Genomic DNA, 21,227 nt, shown 5'->3' with positions numbered 1-21,227 from the left:
AGATGCAGTGACAAGTTAATATGGGCGTCCAAGCCTCGGCTTCCCAGGAGGAGAATCTCAACAGGGAACAGCCCCTGAACACCCAGATCCCTTGAACAGGCCGCCCAGGAGGGGCGTGAAACCCGGCAGCAGCATCCGTCCAGGTGGGACCCGCTGAGCGCCGCGACCAGTCCTCTGCTCCATCCCGCAGGCGCGCTTGCGGGTTTGCTGCTAGCTCCCCGACCCGGGGATTTTTTTTTTTTTTTTTTTTCCCTCCGCTGGTGGTGGGCGCCTCGCGGGCCGAGGCCCGGCGCCTGCTCTGCTACCCGCGCTGCCTTTAGCGGTTGCCTCCGCCGCCGCTGCCAGGGACGTGCTGGGAAAGCCGAAGCCCCGGGAGAAGATGCCGGCCATCCTGGTCGCCTCCAAAATGAAGTCGGGACTGCCCAAACCCGTGCACAGCGCCGCGCCCATCCTGCACGTGCCCCCAGCCCGGACCGGCCCCCAGCCTTGCTACCTCAAGTTGGGAAGCAAGGTGGAGGTGAGCAAGACTGCCTACCCCAGCCAGATCCCCCTGAAATCCCAGGGGCTGCAGGAGCCGGCGGGGGAGGGGCTCCCGCTGCGGAAGAGCGGCTCGGTGGAAAACGGGTTCGATACCCAGGTGAGAGGTGCTGTGTGCCGGGGCGCTGTTCGGGGGTGGGGGTGGGGGGTGGAGGTGAATACTTCTTGGGGGTAAGGTGGCTCGGCTGGACGGGGAAAAGGGCTGCCCGGTGGGCGGAGAAGTGAGCCATTCCACTTAGGCTGGCAGATCTGGGGATGCGCGCGGGGGAGTGGGCTGTCCGGTGGGTGTGGCCGGGTGCCGGTGGTTTGCCTTAAGGAGCTCTGAGAGACTGCGGTGTGGGCACGCCCGCAGCTCCCTTCTAGGGGCACGGGTGCCGTGTTCACACACACACCAACCAAACAAACAAACAAACAACCCCCCCCCCCAAAAAAAACCCCAAAAAACCCAAAACGTGCAGCTCTGGAAATGTCAGGTCCTGCATGTTGAGAGCTTGGCCTCAAGAAGGCAGTGTCTGCTGCAACGGCTGGCGGGCTGGCGGTTCTGCAGAGATTCTGTCTGCCAGGAATGGTCTGAGGCCTCCTTGGGCTCGACGCCCCCAAGCCTGGCAGCAAGACCTAGGCAGAGGGGTCTGGGGGTTGCCATCAACCTGCTCCTTTGGGCTGGACGATGGCCTGCCCCTGCCCGTCCCTTGGGGCGAAAGGATTCCAGGCACGGTGCTGGGACTGCCATGGGATTGCCCGGTGCACCAGCTGAGGCGGGCAGCCAGAGACTCCCCAGCGTCCTGGCCGGTGATTACGGCGGGGGTGGGGGTGGGGGGTGGCTGCCTCCAAAAGGCTCCCCCGAAGCTAAGCCCCTCCTTTCAGGGTAGTAGATCCCCTGCCTGACCCGGTGTGGGGTTGGGGGATGCTTGGGCTTGAAGAGAATTGGTGACTTTTACCTTTCCCGACAGAGCCTGCATCACCCAGTTCGGCGGGGTGACAGGCCCTGGCCGGCAGTCTCTTTTAAGGAAATCCACAAGGGCCAATCAGGTTCTCTTGGCCTCCTGCCCTCCCTGCTCCTTCCACCCCCACCCCCATCTGGTAGGAGGGAGCAGGGGCATGCTCTATTTTCTTGGCAGTCAGTCAGCAGGGACTTTTGGGGACAGGCTGACCTGACGGATGTGACTGTCCCAGTCAGGAGAGGCGGGAAGCCAGAGGGGGAGGTGGTTTGGGGCTGGTGTCAGGGAAGTGGCAACAGACCAGCTGACCTTTTTGGCACTTTCTTCTCTGCTGACACTGTCTCCACCTTCTCCTGGAGCTTTCTCTGATCAGAGGCTAGAACTCAACACATTGCTAGCCTGTCCGATGGAGGAACTGGAGCTGGGAGCTAATCGTAAGCAGACTTTTGGAACTCTGGGCTGGAGAAGGCCCTCGAAGCAGATTAAGCTCCCACACCAGGCTGATAAGCATGCCCCTCGCTGCCGCACTTGCTAAACATTTTTGGAAGCTGACAGGTTTGAGTGATGGCGTGTGGGAGGAAGGCAAGATTTCCCCCTATGCTCCGGGGGCCTGTCTCTGCTAGGGTTTAGCGCTCTGTTCTCTTTTTCTGTTGTTAGCTACAGGATTGGTCCAGCAGGCTCTGAAATGAGAATGAGCTCAGGGGTACATTCTTGTGAGGTTTTTCCTATCCATCCTTGGAGGTGGGGCTTATGAGGTATGGTGGGTGGTATGTGGGAGGTCAGAGCAGTGACTCTGGGATATGACACACACCCTTCCAGCCTGATGAGGAGGACCTGAGGAATGAGAGGGAAAGTGGACATGGGATGTTTTCTGCCCAGGCAGCTCTTCCGCCTTTGCCCATTCGACCCTATGTTTAATAAACATTGTTGGAGGACTTGCACTGGGCAGGTTCTGGAAAGGTGATTCATCACCCTCTTTTCCGAAAAAATGTTTTCCAGCTGTTCCTGGAGGGGTTGGCAGGGTCCTGGTCCCTCACGACTTAGCTTCCCCCTCTTACTCTTGGCCCACCATCCCCAGAATTGCACCTGCCTTGCACCTGCCTTGACCTCAGTGGGACCTTGTGTGCTGATTATGAGGATGGTTTGGACGAACTGCTAAGGACATTGGCTACTTCCTGATGGCCTATCCTACTTTTGTCAGCCTCCTCTTTCCTTATCCACATTTGGGCTTCCTGAGCGGTCTTCTCTGTGGCAGGTGGCGGATCCTTGTTCTCACTGCTCCACCTTGGCATTGAAGTGACCTTGGCAAAGGCAGTTTTCCCTTCTTTGGAAAGGGCTTCCTTTCACTCTATCTAACATGGTGCCCGTTTGCCATTCAGGAAAGCCTAATATGGGCTTGAAGACTTTATCTGGTTTGACTTCTCTAGTCCCTAATTCAAAACCTGGTATTGATCACTGGAAGATGATGAGTTATAAGGCAGATGATATCTTAGGGCCTCTGACTCCCCCTTTTATTCAGGGAGCTTTTGGCAGAAGACTGGGTTGTGCAGTGGTCACTAGCAGAGGTTTTAAAGTCAGGCAGGTATCTGTGGTGTCCTGTCTTTGCCACGTACCAGCTGGGTGACCTATTTAATGAACCTCTCTGGGCCTCAGTGTTTCCATCTGTAAAAATGGGCATAAACAGCCATACAAATTGTAAGGATTAAGAAGAATAACATGTGAAGTGCTTAGCCTGGTGTCTGGCAAATAAGGAATACTTAAAATAATTAGCTATTTATATTGCTAAAGCAAGAGATAAGGCATGTTGAACCTGGATCTAATAAGCTCTAAGTGAGAAAAGGCATAGCTTATCTCTCTAGCCCTTGAAGGGTATTAATCGGAATTTACAGAGCATCTGTCAGTACCAGGCATGCCCTGAAGAAGAGGGAAGGGCACTGCTACTTGTTTAGTGCCTGGCTCTTTACATATAATATTATTTCATTCTCACAGTACCGCTTAAAGACAGACAAGACATGTTCTATAACAATAATTTTCTATGATAATAATATAATAATAATGACAAATAATATAATAATGGCAAGTTAAATAATATAATAATGATAATTTAATAATATAACAATGGCAAATCAAATAATATAATCATTTCTTACATGCCAGGAATTGTTCTAAAGACGAGTCCATAAAAAGCCTCGTTTGATTCTTCTGACAATCCAATGACATATGTGTTACTATGTTATGTTACTGTAGGCGTATTCTCATTTTGCTCATGAGGAACCTGAGGCAAAACCGGGTCAGTAAGCTTGTGAGTAGCAGAAGTAGAGTTAGAACTTGGACAGTCTGCTTCTGGAATCCATGCCCTTAACCACTCTGCTGTAGAGAGAGAACCACAGAGGCTTCCAGTTTACTTGCAGGCCCTGTTAGGACCCCAGCTCTACCCATTGAGCTAGAAGGGTGAGTGAGGCTCAGCAAGATAGAGCAACTTGCCCTAGGTCATCCTGCTTTGGTATGATGGAACAGAGTCAGGATGAGTTAGCTTCAAGGCTGGTGGTCTTCCCAGCCTTCATAGCGGCCTCCCTCCATCATTTACCCTGGCAGGTGCACAGGGTAAGTAAGACATGACCTGGGCCTTGGGGATTTTATAGTCTAGTTGGGAGGTATATCTGGGGTACCAAGGGCAACAGGACACAGTACAGAGAGGGCTGAAAGATATGCTTGGGGCCTGCAGGAAGGGAAGGGCCATAATGGCTGGAGAAACCCAGAGGGCCTTCTGGAGGAGGCCGGGCTTCAGAGATGGGCAGGACTGACTGGATGGGGAGAAGAGGAGGTGAGATGACCATGAGAGGGTAGGATGAGGAACAGGGCCATGCTTTGGTAGAGAGCAAAAGATGATGTCACCACAGGGAAGCTGCACTTTCATGCAACAGATAATTGTCTCTGTATCTAGTATCTTCCTTTTCAAAGGTGGTGAGAAGAACAAAAGCATCTTGCAGTTGAAGGATTGGCTTTGCTTGCTGGCTGGTGGATAAGAATTCTGCGTACACAGGCTCCCTAGGAGAAGCTGGGAGGTGTGTCCATAAAGACCTGGTTCATAACAGACCCTTGGGAAAATGACAGTGATTATTGTTATTAGCTTGGGGTTCAGAATATTCAACATGATAGTTACAGGGGAAGGGAGGTGGTTCTCAGGGCTTCTTTTATTATGCAGCAACTCTGTTCAGCCAGTGACAGCCCTTTCCCCGCAAGCCGGCTCTCCGTGTCCATCAACCGTGAAAAGACCTAAGGTAGCCAGCAAACAGTTCTTATGTACAGCCCCATTGTCAACTCCCCAAGCCCCTCACCTTGAACCTCTCCCACAAGCCTGCAGCTGGGCTGTCCCCCCGCTGGGGGGGCCTGCGCTCTGCAGCCCCACACCCCTCCCGAATTCCCTTCCTTGTGCTGGAATACCTGAGCCTTCCCCCAAGAGTGAACATTTATAGCATCTGCTCCATTAACGCGGTGGATAAATTATGACCATATGCAAAGAATTGTTTTAGAGGCATGCTCTGCGTTCGTTCAGAAACCCTGGCCGGCCGACCTTCAGATAAGGAATGCGCGTGAGCTATTTGAGGAGAGGTTAGCTTATTTTTAAGAAGCAGCTGCAGGAAAAAAAAAAATATATATATATATATATGTATAATACTTTGATATTTCCTGTTTTTAGGAGCCTGGTGTTCAACTTGCAACTCATTTCTTTAAAAAAGTAATTAGAAGTGATTGAAATCCTCTGTGGGTGTTTCAGATGTTTAAAAAGAAAGAGCAGGCAAGGCCCCTGGGAAGAGAGAGCAGCTCCAAGCTCACAACCTGTTGCAACTTTGCCCCATTGTGTTTTGATTAGAATCCTTGCTCCATCATCAAAGTTGATTATGGATTTGATTAGTGCATTTTTCTGCTATTGTGTTATTCCCTTTCTTCTCTCTCTCCGTTCTGAGAGGGGAATGTATAGCATGGTTATCCGCCAACATACAAGAATGTTTATATTTCGCCTATTATTGCTTATTCCACGGGTTAGTTTTCATAAGACACTTTAAAGGTGGGACGGGTGGCTTATTTAGGATATCATTATGTGTGTGTATATATACACGTATAGAAGTACATCTCCTTCTGGATATGTGTATATACACATATATACACACACGCATATACAAATAGATCCACATGGAACAGCTTAAAGTAACGAGCACATGTTAGCGCACACACATCAAAGGCCAGGCTGGAGAAATTACAGTCCAATTTCCAGCCTTCGGAATAGCTAGATTTGCTTCCCTCTTCTCGCACTCTCTTCCTCTGTGACCAAGACTGAAGCACCCAATCTTGGTGTCCCGTGTGACTTACTTCTATGGCATAAGAGATGTGGCCTTGAGAGAGGTGTTTTAATGAAGACTTGGAGACGCTCCGGAAGCTAGGCTGAGAAAGCCGAACCACCCAGTGAGATCTGGGCTTGAGGTCAGAGATGCTTCCTTCCTAGAATCTGCCGGCACAGCAGGGAAGAGAGCGTTTCTGGAGCATCTGCTATGTGTCAGGTAGTCTCCGCTGCTTTATAGGTATCTTTGGTGCATGTATTTGTTTTGCGTGTATACGTAGTGCTTTGCCTACGTATTTGTTCTATATATTTGTGTATATGTTTGTGTATATATAATCTGAGATGCAAGCAATGGGTAAAATGTAATGTAGTCTATGCATTTTATTTTCTTTAAGGATTTTATTTCTTTATTTGACAGACAGAGATCACAAGTAGACAGAGAGGCAGGCAGAGAGAGTGGGGGAAGCAGGCTCCCCGCTGAGCAGAGAGCCCGATGCAGGGCTCGATTCCAGGGCCCTGAGATCATGACCTGAGCCGAAGGCAGACGCTTAACCCACAGAGCCAACCAGGTGCCCCATCTATGCATTTTATCTGAGGAAGCTGAGAGCAAAGGGAGTTCGCACTCAGAGGCCATTTTACGTGGTAGATCTGGCTTCACTGACAGACAGACCAAGGTTTGAATCCAGGCTTCGGGCAAGTTACTTCACATCTCTAAATGCTAGTGTCTTCACCTATAAAGTAGAAATGGGTAAACAGGTAGGTCGTTGAGAAGAGTGTCTGGCATATAATAAGCAAGGAATACTTGGTATTGCCTATTTTTATTATGTAAGGTCAGAGCCAAGTTTGCAAACCAGATCTGCCTCATCACAGGCTCACCTTCTTTCCACCCGACCTGTCTCCCAGGTGCCTCCCAAGTGCACAGTTGATTACATGGCAGAACAGATGACTAACCCCATGGAAGCAGAGAACATGGCAGGCCTTTGGTTAGGTGAATGGGGAGCAAGAGTAAATTAAGAACGATGTCCTCTAAATGAGTCATACCCAGAGTTGTGAGATGAAACCTCTACATTTTGGTTCCAGGCATGCCATCCCGTAGCACCAGCCAAGCTGAGGGCTCTGCTGCAAACCAAACTTATGGGAAGTCTTCTTTGTAAGAGCTTGCCTGAGCCAGCCCTGCAGCCACTGGATAATGTGATGGCCTTGCCATTATGACCAAGAATGGAACAATCCCATTGGTTGGGCTTCTGAATGGCTACTTATTGTTTTGAGGGCAGAAGGAAAACCCTCTTCCCTTGCAGCTGGCATGATTATGGTGGGAGCTGGGCCTTGTGATCAGTTTGGTCACTGAGGTGCCCCAAGGCATGGCCGGCTGCCCAACGGTGTTTTAGTAACTGCGTCATGGCCAATTTCAATGGCCACTCTGTCTCTTGGTCTCATTGTTCAAGGGGATAGACAATGTGTTCCTAGAATGTCTTAGGCAGAATGGGTCATGGGATTTGGGGAATAAAACTGGGTCAGGCTTTTTGTGTTTCAGTCCACTCACAACAGTAGTGAGTGACACAAAAGTTTTCTCAGGAACCTCAAGTCACCCACACAGAACCTAAAGAATGACTCATGATTTAGTGTCCCTTTCCCAAGGAAAACAGACCCTCTCTTGTGTTTTCCAAACAATGGCCCCATAGCCTCAGAATATTTTGTCTTTCCTTCCAAGCGAAACCTTAATACCTTCAGTGGATTTTAGGTTTTTCCAATCCCCTGCCCCACCTTGGTGGAAGTCAAGGTAATTATGAGCCTAACTACCAGACTTCTTTGGGGGCCTTTGAACAAAATCACAGAAGTGTGACAAATGAAAAATAATGATACTAACAGTCACTGACACTGATTGAGCATAGTGTCTGTACCAGCATAATGCATGGCACCAGACACGTCTCATGTCATTTAATCCTCACGACATCCCATGAGGAAGATGCTATTTCCTGAAGAGAAATGGAAAGGACAGCTCTTGGGAGTCAGCAACTTTGGTTCTAGTTCTATCTCTTTAGATGCATTGCTGTGTGACCTTCAACAAGTTGTAGTATCTTTTGAGCTTCAGTTACCTGACCTATAAAATGAGAGGAACATTCTCGCTCCACCTTTTTTGAAGGTTCTTGGGATGCTTAACAGAAGCAATTATTAGGACCGAGACACTAGTTTAAGCACCTCACACCATAAATACCCTTTAAGGAAACCAAGACTCAAAGAGGTTAAGCTACTTTTCCAAGTAACACAGCCAGTAAGTGATAGATCCAGAATTTGAGCCTGTATCACCTTGACTCCAAAATCAACTTTTTTTTTTAAGCATTTTGTTATTTTTAGGTAATCTCTATACCCAACATGGGGCTCAAACTTACAACCCAGAGATCAAGAGTTGCCCACTCTACCACAGCTGAACCAGCTGGGTGCCCCTTGACCCCAAAGTTTCAGTTTTCTTTTGTTTGTTCGTTTTTTTAAGATTTTATTTATTTATCTGACACACAGAGAGAGGTCATAAATAGGCAGAGAGGCAGGCAGAGAGAGAGGGGGAAGCAGGCTCCCCGCTGAGCAGAAAGCCCAATGCAGGGCTTGATTCCAGGACCCTGAGATCATGACCTGAGCTGAAGGCAGAGGCTTAACCCACTGATCCACCCAGGTTCCCCCCAAAGTTTCAGTTGTTAAATAGCAAGAGTGGAAGCACTTTGAAAAAAAAAATACCTGAAAAGCCATTTTAAATACTAAATCAAAGTAAATTGCTATAAAATTTCCTTTGGGTGAGTATATATGACATTTGACTCCTCCCCTCCACCCCTGAGGTTTAGAAATATTGAAAATGTTCTTTCAATATTAAATAAATATTAGTTGCTTAATAGTATCAGTTAAACCCCTCTGGGATTTGTAAAGTTCCAAGTGCTCTGAGGCCGCCAGGTCCATTAAGCATTTTTAGTGGAATTGGCAGGGCTGATCCTGGAGAGAGGAAGGGACAAATGGGGAATTTGAGGGGGCTCTTGGGTAGCTCATTCGGTTAGGTGACCAGTTCTTGGTTTTGGCTCAGGTCACGATCTCGGGGTTGTGAGATCAAGTCCCATGTCGGGCTCCACACTCAGCGCTCAGTGCAGAGTCTGCTTGAGATTCTCTCCCTCTCCCTCTGCCCCTCCCCCATGCATGTGCACGTGCTCTAAATAAATAAATAAATCTGAAAAATTGGGGAATTTGTTTGGAATCATTTGCTGGCCATCAGATAAATTCAGATTATGGGTCATTCTTTAAGAAAACAGGGCTGGTATCTTCAAAACTGACGATGTCATGAAAGACCAAAAAAAAAAAAAATTTTTTTTTTAAATGTAAATGGAGAACTATTCTAGAAAAAGAGACCAAAGAGTTATGATGACCAAATCCAGTGAGAGATCCTTGACTGGAACCTTCATGAACAAAACCATAAATCCTAGAAAGTTCCTTTGGATACAATTGGAGATACTTGAATTCAGATGGTGTATGAGAGAGTATTATTTCATCGATGTAAACAGTATTGAGGTTATGTAAGAAAATGCCCTTTTTCTTGGGAGATACATGCTGAAATATTTAGAGATAGAGTGTCTGGGTGTCAGCAACTATCTCAGATAGTTCGGGGGGAGAAAAGGTTAGTGTATCTGCAGAGAGGACAAAATAAATGTCATAAAATGTTAACAACTGGTAAATCTAGGTGAAGATACACGTGCAGTTCTCTCAACTTTTCTGTTTGAAGTTTTTCAAAATAAAATGTTGAGAAACAAAAGGAAGCTCTGGCTAGAGTTACGTTAGCAGTTCCCCTTAACCTCTACAATATACCCCTGAGAATGTAAATGAGATAGGGATGGGGGTGTGTGTGTGTGTGTGTGTGTGTACTCACTGACAATAAATAGCCTGGCCAAGTTTATTTCACTGGGTTTGGGATCTGGACTCCTTATCTCCTTTCTGGTGTAGTGTGAGAATCTTGGCTTCATTCCTGTTCTTTCATGAGACTAGTTGCTGACATTTTATGGAATCACAAGATCCAAGTTGATTTGATCATCTCTTCTAAAAACCTAAGATGTTTGCAAAGTTGAAAGTATAAAAGAAATTGTTTTTAATGAGGAAATTTTAAAAAATATTAAAACCCCTGGTTGAGTCCTCCTCATCTAGGCAGTGAGAAGGTGAGTGTGTATGAGTGTGTATGAATGGGAGCAAGCTTCTTTCTCTGCTTCAACCCTCTTTCTGTCCCCACTACTTAGGTCTCCTTTGCCTGGCTAAATCCTCCCCATCCTTTACCCATTCAAGCTCAGGCTTTGTGTCACCTCCTCTGGGAAGCCTTCCACCATCACCGTGGTAGCATCTGTCCTCTATGCTCCCATAGCCTGCTCTATAGCCTCCACAGCTTGGCCTGTGATGGCTTGCTTTTTTAGCCAGACCATGCCTTCCATGAGGTCAGGGATGTGTCCCTTTTGATCTCTGCTACGACAGGGTCAGCACATAGCAGGTTCCTACTTATAATCTGCAGAAGAAAAGAAGGATGGGACGGGGAAGATGAAAGAAAGCATTGGAAAGCAGGAGTAAGTAAGATACGGCGCACCAGCTGTGTTCGTGAAGCTGTGGCTAAGCCATGTGTTCTGCAGAACTCCCTCCTGGCATGTGAACTGAGAAGATCACGTGGTGGTGGGTGGCCAAGTGTAGGAGACACAGAGAGGGCGACCTGAACCTTGGCTGAGGCCGGTATCAAAGCTCTCCAACCCCAGGTCTTAGGGAAATGGGCCTGGGCTGGCTGGTTAGAAGGAGGAGGCAGGTTCCCGTATACAAGGCTGTTTACAATGTCCAAACCATCTGGCTGCTCCAATGGAAGGTCTGTCAGGATGCAACAAGGACTGTAGGATCAGCTGGAGGGGTTGAGGGGGAGAGAACACCATGGGCTTTAGAGGGCTTTGGCGGGCTTTGGCGCACGCGCGTGTACGCGCGCACACACACACACACACACACACACACACACACACACCAGCTTTGGAAGGCAGACCTGACAAGGATTCTGAAGGATTTTAGCTGGTGAAGAAAAGGGGAGGGTTTAGAGAGTCCCGGGATGGGACGGCCTCCCAGGAATGATGATGGCAGCAATCATTCACGTGCCATTTCCATACCCAATCTCACTCAATCCTCACATGAACTTTCTGAGCCAATATTGATCCTGTTTTACCACTAAGAAGAGAAATGAGGAGTCACAAGGGAGAGCAGCCTGAGAGGGGGTGTGGAACTTATTCAGGTCACACACATGCCACAGACAGTGACAGGATTCAAACCTGGGTCTCTCAAATTCCAAAACCTCTTCGCCACTGCCTTCTTCTGCCGGGAATTGGAGGAGGGCCTGAGTCCCATACTGAGGTGTAGCTTTAGACAATCGAATGTCCAAACCCTCTCTCCTTGGAGCCTGCCCCCCCACCTTCCCTGGCCTTGGCCTCCCTAGCCTGTCCCAGCCTGTCTCTAGAGGCATCGTGTTTATTGAATGGGGAGCCCTGTTGGCTTTTGCCCACATCCTGCTGCAATCTGGGCACAATCTGGTTCTCTCCCCCCGTGGCTGCCGCCCCCCAGGTCACCCCTGGGCTGTGGGGCCCAGCGGGGTCCGTGTGCTTAACAGCTGGCAGACTTCCCTTCCCACCCTCCCACCACGGGCCGCTTGGCTGCAGCTCGCGGACAGTCCCCATTTCATGCTGATTTGCTTTGATTCTTTTCAGACCTGGGAGTGACGCATGTTTACGTCAAAATGTGTGGACCGCAAGGGCTCCAGAACTGTTAGACCTTCCGGTGTGGGAACTTTGGTTGTTAGCTGTCTCTGGACAGAAGAAGGCAGCTCTGCGGGGGGTGGAAAGCACTATTTAGGTGACAAAACCAGATTTAGAACAACCGGGCTTTCTTGGGATGTCTGCTTAGGGCTCTGCGTCTCTAGACCCTCGACATGCCTGAGCCAGGGCAGCCCTCGGAGGCCAGCTGTTCTCACATTGTTGTGCAGATGGCCCAGAGAGGGTTGTGACTTGCCTACAGTCACCCAGCAGTGAGGGCAGAACAAAACTGGAACTGAGGCCTCCCATCTTCTGGCTCCAGTATTCTTTCCACCCCACTCTCGGTGGCCAGAAGGTCCGCTCTGAATGGCCTGATGGTTTAGAGAAGCGCATCCAGCCCTAAGCTATGTTCTTTCCCCCTCATTCTCATTCAAGCAGTAAAATAGAATTAATCCCTGCCTATTAGAAAGCTTTTGCATTTGGCTCAATGGATCAGAAAACAAAGACCTCTATGTGGATGTTGTCATTGTAGCAGGAGACCACTGCTGAACACCTCCCATGGGCCAGACACTTTACCTACATCCTCTTATTTAAGCCTCACGATGCGATAAGACTGGCAGCATTTCATCTCTGTTATGTGTGAGGCTCAGAGGAGGTGAGTAACTTGACGGAGACCACATGGAGTTAGCACAGAAACTCCGATTTCATGTCCCCGCTCTTTCTGTCCAGCCTCTTAGATGCCCTCTCCCCTCCCCCCACAAGCTGGAAGTCAGAAAGACCCCGGTTAAAACCTTCCTTCCCCATGTATTGCCCAGGTGGCTAGCTAGCTTCCCCCATGCTAGTGTGGGGCCTGGGACACTGTGGGCTCAATAAATAGTTGTTGAGCTGCAGTTTAGACAAGGCAGTCCCACCAAGCCTCAGTTTCCCCAGGGAGGTATAGCATTCCAACGGGTCATGCAGACGAAAGCAGTCAGCACGTGTCCAAACGTCTGGTGTGGGATAGATGCTGTTATTTACGGGACACTCACTGTGCGCTGGGCAGTCTCCTAAGCATCTTCCGTGGGGTTTCCAGTGTCCTTGTCACAGAAGCAGTAACCTCTGAGGTCGGCCCTTTAGTGATTGTCTCCACTCTACCGGTGAATTACGGCCTGGAGAGCCTCAGCAACTTGCCCGAGGTCCCCCACCTCTAAGCAGAAGAGCCAGGCCTGGAACTCGGGCAGAACCTGCAGGGCCTGAATCTTCACCCATGGAATGGGCCTCCCTCTGTGCTGCTTCTCACAAAACCCAGCTCCAGCTGAGCATGGGAAGGAGAGACACGGACAGCTGAGGGCACGCAGAGGGCAAGTGATTTGCTTACGGCTCTCTCGAGTGAGTAGTGGTAAACCCCGAGTAAGGCCTGCCTTCTAAACAGCGTGGGCCTTCTTCATTCTCTAAAAGGTCCTGCCTCTCTAACGGGAAGGGATAAACCGTTGAGTCCTGGAAACATTCCCAAACCAGACACAGTCACCAAGAATCAGTGACTCCCAGCTGCCTGGTGGCCTGTGTGCCCTTCTCCTTGGGTCCCTGCTTCTCGCTCATTTGGAATCGTTCCTTCTCTGGATTGCGGAGCAGAAACCGATATAAATTTGACCTAGTCCCTAGAAATGTTTACCTGGCTAAAAATATGCTGGCTTTGTTATATTTTTAGCCAAATTTAGATTCGAAATATATGAATTGCCCACACCCATGTGTTAGGCATGAACTGTTGGGACATTTTGTAACAGGAAGCTGCTGGTTTTCCATTCCAAAGAACTGGAATTCGGTCAGAAATTTGTCATTTGCAAATGCCAACTCTCACCACATTCCACTGCTGTTTTTAAGAGCGTCTCGTCACCTGGATTCAGGGGCAGCAGGCCACGGGTGAGGCCAGCCTGGCCAGGCTCCCCCGGTGGATTCTCCAGGTCTAGTGCCTTCCAAGCGACCTCCATCTGGCTCTCCCCAGACCCACGCCATCTGCAGTGTGTTGCCTTTGGACTCGTGTATGGGCAGACAGGGTGCTTATTTTAGAACTGGAAGGAGAGGAGATGTATCAATAAAAAAATAAAATTAAAAAAAAATTAAAGAGCACGGAAGGAAAAATCCATTCAGTGGTTTTAAAATATCTCGCCTTAACAGGGCAGATTATTTTTGTTTCTTAAAAACAACTGGTAGTTTGCTCCTCGAAACAGAGCTGGAAAGAGAGATGTATAGGACTATAAAAAAGGAAGAGTCTGGGAAGGTGTCCTCTTGGTTTCATCACCCTGACCCAGGCACACAGGACAGATCATTTCCCCCAACCGTCGAAGCCTCTCCTGCTCCTGATGATCAGACTTGGGAACCTTAGAGCTATATCACAAAGACCCTGTTTTCCTAGCCCTTTATTTTATAGACGAGAAAGTTGAGCCTCAGGGCCTTTGCACTTGTTGTTCTTTCTGCCTGAAATGTCTTCCCAGATATTGACACGGCTCACTCCCTTACCTTTGGTCTCTGCTCAGACGCTTTATCAAAGGGACCCTTTCTGACCACCCTATATAAAACAGCAATCTGTCATTTGATACCTCTCTCCTTACCTTGCTTTATTTTTCTCCAGAACCAGAGCAGTCTTCTGACATGTCATGCATTTGTTTATTATGTGCTTTCCTCTGCTAGACTTTCAGCTCCATGAGAACAAGGGATTTGTTCAGCTTGTTCACAGCTGTATCCTTAGCACATGGTAAGTGCTTACTAATTGTTTAGTGAGTAAGTGATGGGACTCGTAGACTTTCAGACGGAGCTGGGACTAGCATCCAGGTATGACTCCCAGCCTAGGGCACTTACACTATTTCTTCAGACCCCACTAAGAAATCTATATTTTGTGCCTTAAGATGCTAATAGGTCAAAATATCATCCTTCTGGCAGTTTTGCTTCTTTATGGGGGCTCTTAGTGCAAAGGGTGGGTGAGTGTCTTAGCACAAAAGTCAGGGTCTTAACACAAAGATATGGGTGAGTTAGGCTCGCTGGGAAAGGGTAATAGTTTTGCTCAGGTTGGAGAATTCTTACCCTCTGAGCAGACTCTTTATCCAAGCTTAGGGCTGGCTCTGAGATGCCCATAGTAGAATGTGGGGGTAAGAATTGTGTTTGCCAACATGCACTGGTTTCCTTTTGTCTTCCATTTCCCATCTTTCTCCCCTCCCTTCCTCCCTCCCTCCTTCTCCCTCTTCCTTCCTTTCTTCATGCCTGCCTGCCTGCCTCTTTTTGTGCTTTAATCTTTGTTAGTAAAAGTATGGTCTGTGGGCCAGTAGTAATGACATCACCTAGAAGTTTGGTAGAAATGCAGAATCTTGAGCATCATCCCAAGCCTTCTGAATTAGATTTGTACATTAACAAGACCCCCAGATCATAGGTAAATTAAAGTTTAAGAAGCAGAGGGGCACTTATGCCCTGACCCCTTCAGAAGTAGTACTTAAGAGAGGCCCCCTTACTATACTCAGCTACCACCTCTGTCTGGAGGCACAGGCCCCATTGTCTCTAATTATTTTACCCTGTGATTAGGGATGGCAGGGATAGACAGGTCAGCCCTAGAGGAGGAGGGTGTCATAAAAGAGACTTCTAGAATCCAGGCCCACTCCATTTCTTACATCTTACTTACCTGTGCACTGGGCTTTGCAGCTGGTGTTTGATCAACATGTTGGAGGCTGTCATCTCTCTGGGTACTGCAGAAGGAGGGGAGATCTAGTCTGTGACATGGGAGCTCAGGGTTAGAGGGCCACAGCTCTTGACCCTTCTAGGAGGTCTAGGTGGCCTCTTCCAGGAGCGGGAGACAGTTCCATCCTAGCCCTTGTCACAAATGGGCTGTGAGATCCTTTCTAGCCCCTTCAGCAAAGGGAGGACAGCCATTCCCACTGCTGAACAGAGTCCAACTCCCACCATCCCTTGCTGTTCTGAAGTCTTCTTCCCATTTTCCTTGAGTTACAACTGGAAATTGCATTGCATGATCCCCGCATGGGGATGGGAAGGAGGCAGGGTGCGTCCTCGAGGACCAAGGGGAGAGGCTCGCTGCAGTGGCACTGCTGGGCCCTCCCACTCTGCCTGGGGAAGCCTTCTCAGTGGGCAGGTGCTCTGCAAGGCAATTGGGCCACCTGCCCAGGCCGTTCTTTCAACACGCTGCAGTCGTGTATTGATGTGGGGGAAGCCCATTGATAAGAGTGGAGCAGATGAACTGAGCCTCCGGATCAGGCTGTTTGGTAAAATTTTTGTCTGATCTGATGCTGGAGCTTTTTTGCTGCATTTTGTGTAAATCGGAGCTATTTAAAAGCTGCTCACACGGTCACTGGTACCATAGAAACGGCCCGTCCTCATGCACACTCATCTCAGTCAGGCCTGGGCCACTGCAGGAGGAGGAAGAGGCTTGGCGACCTCTTGGGAGTCTTCAGAAAGAAGGAAGGTGGCGGAGGGAATTAAGGGGGGATTTCTCCCTCATCCCCAGCTCCTCTGGACTCGTCTCACATAACTGCATCCCAGCCTCATGGAGGAGGGCATCCCCCGCCACCCTCAAGTCCAGACATGGCCCTGAGTGGGGACAGGCAAGCTGCCCTGTGCCTGAACGACGACGAGCCTGATACCGAGAAGGGGTTTGTGCGTGCATGCGTGTATATGTGGGAACACATGTGCGTGTGTGAAGATGTGTGTGCACGGGCACGCTTGCGTGTATAGGCGAGTGTGTGTCCAGATGCTCTTTGAGAGGTTGGAAAATCTGTTTCATAGGAAATCTATTTTGACCCCTGGCAGCACAGGCAGCATGGGGAGGCCAGAGGAGCACTGTTCTTGGAGTCAAGAAACTTAGTTCCCCTTCCAGACACTACTTTAACAAGCTGCATGACCCAGACCCATAGCTTTTGGCTCTTTGCCAGGAGCAGGTGGAGTTATGAAAATAGAACATGTCCAGACATCTCCCTCACAGAGGCAGGCCTGGGGTGAGGCTTGGCAGCTGTAGTTCTTAGGTTCGGCAGCGGATCCTGAGGCCACTTTGGGGTGAGATTTCCTGGATTTGAGACCAGCACCCTCAAAAAGAGCAGGAGAATGAAATGGGCAAGAGCAGGTGGTTGGTTTACATTCTGGCTCTGTCCACAGAGGATACAGCCTTAAATGAGCTGCTAGATTTGCCCCCGTCTCCTCCTCTGCTCTAGGGGCAGGAGATCAGTGACCTCACAGGGCTGCTCTGAGCATTAAATGCCACAAAGTATATGAAGCATGTGGCAAGCCTGTGTGATGGGTTCTCCATAAATGTTAGGTCTTGAACGTGTATGTGTATGTGTGTGTGTGTGTATTTTTTGCTATACCCTAATGTATGGATAGAAACCTCTCAAGTAAGTCCAAGGCGGAATGCAGGCGAGAAATGAGATGGCAGTCCTTGGTTGTATTAGTGTAAATTGGCAAACCAATTGATGACTTCTTTGTAATAGTTATTAACAGGAAAGGGAATGTGCAAACAACGGTCCTAGGGGACCAGAGAGATGCCAAACAGGCCTGTTTTGCTCCACGATTGTGATTCTTAATCTTCAGTGTACATCAGCATTGCCTGGATCCTTGTTAAATGGGCAGAATCCTGGGGCCCCCTGGCCTCAGAGCCTCTGAATTTGCAGATCTGGGCAATGCCCGTGAACTTGTATTTTTGGCAGGTAAGACGGATGTGCAGAGGGTGGTCTGTAGCCCCTCCTCTGACAAAGGCTGGTCCAGAGTAAAAGATCAAATTGGATGATTAAGAGAAGAGGGAGATGGGTGGCTGGGGCAGGCGAGAACGGGGTCCTAGATAAAGTGAGAGGAGCTGAGGTTTGAATGCATAAGTGCAGGATTCAGAGACAACAGGGCAGCAGATCTTGGATTCAGTGTGGTGAACAGATGGTAGAGGGCTCTGGTACCCAGGGAGCCCTGGCTCTTCTCCCCACCACCCATGGCTGGTGTGGCCATGTAGGGTGGGCAGCTCACTGGATGTCGGCCACCGGGAAGGGTTAGCCAGGACACCTGCTCTGAGGGGTTATGAACCCAGAGTGTGCGTCCCTTTGGCCTCAGCTTTAGCCCCAAGCTGGCCGCCTTGAAGTTGCCTGACAGCGCCCAGAGAGTTCGGCATCTGTTGCTCTGTGTGCTCATTCAGAAGTCAGAGCTTACGAGCAACCTGGGGCAGGAGATCTGGAAGCGCAAAGTGGTATGAGATACTCAGGATGCCAGAGCGGGCTGGCAGAAGGAGCACCAGAGATGAGGGGAGGGGTTGTGTATTTGAATGCGGTGCTCCTTCCTACAGGGCCATGTGAGCTGAGAGGGGCCTGGGCTGGAGTCCCAGGTCTGCAAAACCCCGTGTCCTCTTGATAAAGTCTGAACCAAGATATCCCTATCCATGGGTTTTAAATCTGCTGGTCACGGGAGAGCACATTTTCTGGAGTCCTCCATGGATCAGGAAGAGCTAGAGATAAGAAAGGGCAGAGGAGCGGGCAGCCACGCGCCAGGCTCCAAGCTTCCGTGGTTTATGTCCTTCCATCTCCACCTCAGGAGGTAGATAGCATTAGTCTCATTTTATAGATGGAGAGAGAAAGGCCCAGAGAGGTGATGCTCCTCGCCTAATCTGCACAGCTAGGACTTGGCAAAGCCGGGGCTTGAACTCGCTTTCTCTGGCTCCAACGGACCACCTCAGTTTCCCAGTGAATGTGGGAGAGGTCTTGCTGCTCTGTCCTCAGGTGTGGGCCCCTCCAATGCGCGGCCGCCTCCGCTGGGGTGAGAGGCACAGTGTGGGCAGAGCGCCCGCGGTCCCGTGACATGGGCGGGGGGTGGGGGGGCCTCTGTTCCGTGCCCTCTGTCAACAATCCAGCCTTCAGTAATGTCGCCTGGCTGCCCGCTGCTTTCACCACCGCCAGACCTCCCACCCACACAGGCGAAGGCTGTGGCCAAGGGCGCTCCAGAGGGGAGGAGGAAGTGCCCTCCAGAGGGGCCTGTTGCAAAGCCCCTGAATGGCCCCATTGAGGCTGGGCAGGATGACAATGGGCCTGCTGGGGCCCTCCATCAGGGTCCACCGAGGTGAGAGGGCTGGGGCTGGGCAGGACGCGCGGGCTCAGAGGCCAGATGCTGACTTCCAGGGCTGGGAGCCAGCGCCTCTGACGTGTTCTGAAATGCCAGTTCTGCTTAATGGGGAGCAGCTGGGGCGGGCTCCACATTCCACCCCGTGCCAGGAAGACCGCGTGAACCCCGCTCCCGAGGCCATGGCCAGCCTTCGGCCTTGTTCCTGCTCGTCACTCTCTGGGCCAGGCCCTGCCCCTTAGGCTCTGAGGACTGTGGTTGGCCCTTTCCAGTGTCCCTTTGGTTCTCGGGGGCATCGTTCTTCGTCCCTTTGGAGAAATAACTGCCCTCCCAACAACGGAGGGCCCCCGCAGGTGGGGTTGCTAGATAAAATGCAGTTAAACCTGAATTTCAGATAAATAATAATGTTAAAGTATGTAACAAATATTAATGAATGATAAAGGCTGAACCAAGATATTGGTCTGTTTGGTATGGCAAGGGACATACCTCAAGAATTATCAGTGGTTTATCTGAAATTCCAATTTAACTGGTTGTCCTCTATTTTCAGTTGCTAAATCTGACCACATGAGCCAAAGGAGCCGTATGGGCATATATGGGGGGGTCACTAGCACTCAACTCAGTTTTCTGAGATGCCACCAAGGTGGGCATGGGAGAAGAAGCCTTTCCTGTCCCCGCTCTCCAGCTCGCCCGGCCCCGCCATCCCCGTCCTACTTCCCAGACATAAAATGCAGCACCATCCAAGACAGCCATTGTCCCACTGAGGTTATGATTCACCCCCAGCTCCAGGAGCTCTAGCTCTTTCCCCCAAAGCTTTGAGGTGCATTTCCAGCCGGTGACTCTGCACCGAGCTCCTAATTCCACACTGGCTGAACCCTGTTGATGTAACGGTGGATGTGCCAGACATGGTCTCTGCTCTCAAAGGCACTTACAGGCCAGTAGGGGAGACAGCAGTGAACAATAGAGCAGCCATGATTCAGCAAATCATAAACACAGTGGGTGGGTGGAGGGAGTGACAGAGGGGCTCTGAAATCCCAGGAGGACAGCTCACCCACACCTGCAGGGCTGGACGAACACAGAGAATGGGCCTCAGAGATAAGAGGATCCAAGCAATCGGGCTGGGCCATGTCATAGAACTTACTTGCTGTGTGGCCCTGGGCATGTGATTCAACCTCTCTGAGCCTCGGTTTTCCTCATTTATAAGGTAGAAACAATATGCCTTGCCTCTAGGGACCAGTGTGAGGTTCCAAGTAGACTGATGAATGTGAACGGGTGCTGCCCACAGCGTGGGTTGTAGACGGAACGTGCGTGTGTGGGCGAGTAGATGTAGGAGCTGAAGGAGAGGAGAGAGACAGGGTGGGCAGGAATGCTTGGGTCCCATGCCTGATCCTTGTCTCTCCATACCAACCTCCCCCGGAGGCTAGTTCTCGGCCTCTACTTACATCTCTGGGCATTATTGTCAGTCTTTTGTAAAATTTTCCTTGTGTCTCAGGTGACTGACAGTGATACCAGAGGTTTCACTTGGCAAAGCCCGGAGATTAAGAGCATGGGCTGGAGATTCAAACAGGCCTGGGTTCTAACATTGTCTCTATACTGTGACCTCAAGTAAATGCTTCACCTCTCTGTGCTTTAGTCTCCTCATCTGTAAAATGGAGCCTCATGGCATGGTTGGAAGGATGAAAAGACATCATTCCCATAAAGTGCTTAGCATGGACCCTGGCACATAGCAGGTGCCCCAGAAGTGAGCAACTATCAAGAGGGTTTTTGTTTTGTTTTGTTTTTTGTTTTTTTTTAATCATAACAACCTTGTGAGGTAGTAATTATCAGGTTGGGAATGAAGCTCAGAGAGGTTAGGTGACTAGCCTAAAGAGGCAGAGCAAGAAGGAGTGGCTGTGGGAGATTAAACCCCAGGCTTCTGAGGAGGGACTAGTGTCCAGGGGACTGTGCCTCCAGCTCCAGCTCCAGCTCTCAGCCAGACGTCTCTCCAGGGTCAGGCCGCCATCAGGCCCTCCTCTCCCGGCGGTGGTCCAGGTGTCTCCTGGAAGTCCTGGCATGCCTATTTGTGTTAAGCCTTGTCCTGCCCAGCCTCCCGGGAGGCGAGGAGAAAGAACATCCTTTAGGAATCTGAGGATTTATGCACCCCACACATCCACATTTCCTTTGCTGGACTTGAAGTTGGAGCTGTGGGCGTTTTTATTACCTTCTTGAACCTCTTTGTTAACTGATGCCCGCACAATTATGTTGTTGGCATGGATGCTAGTTTTATTGTCTTGAGCACAAAAGCAGCTTTGAAAAGAGGGGGCATTTCTGGGGAGAGGCTGGAGGTGGACCTCTCACGGGAGAAGACAGACTTCCACTGACCACATCCCCCTCCTGGGGGAGCAGGTGGATGAAATTGCTTCTCAGGCAGTCCTCTGGTTTCTAATAGAATGAGAATCAACGACTCGTTATTGTTCGTGATTCTTCGTTGAAGGGAAGGAGAAGGGAGCTACCCTTTACTAAGAACTCGCTGTGAGCAGCACTGTGGTGGGGCCTCCTTTGCCACATCAGGTTAAGTGCCCC

The 21,227-nt window shown here is 49.9% G+C and overlaps 1 protein-coding gene across 2 annotated transcripts in view; it reads left to right on the top strand.

The window, feature by feature from the left end:
* Window positions 1-256: 256 nt before the first annotated feature.
* Window positions 257-21,227, top strand: part of NAV2 (neuron navigator 2) — a 394,477-nt gene continuing 373,506 nt past the window's right edge. For both annotated transcript variants that reach the window (XM_080816815.1, XM_080816814.1), the window contains exon 1: window positions 257-637. In XM_080816815.1, the coding sequence (XP_080672941.1) occupies window positions 380-637 (258 nt within the window). In that variant the 5' untranslated portion in view covers window positions 257-379. The remainder of the gene's footprint in view (window positions 638-21,227) is intronic.

The sequence above is a fragment of the Martes martes genome (genome assembly GCF_963455335.1).
Source record: "Martes martes genome assembly, chromosome: 10".
Classification (NCBI taxonomy): Eukaryota; Metazoa; Chordata; class Mammalia; order Carnivora; family Mustelidae; genus Martes; species Martes martes.
Note: the sequence above shows the minus strand (reverse complement) of the source record. Positions and strands in the feature narration are given on the sequence as shown.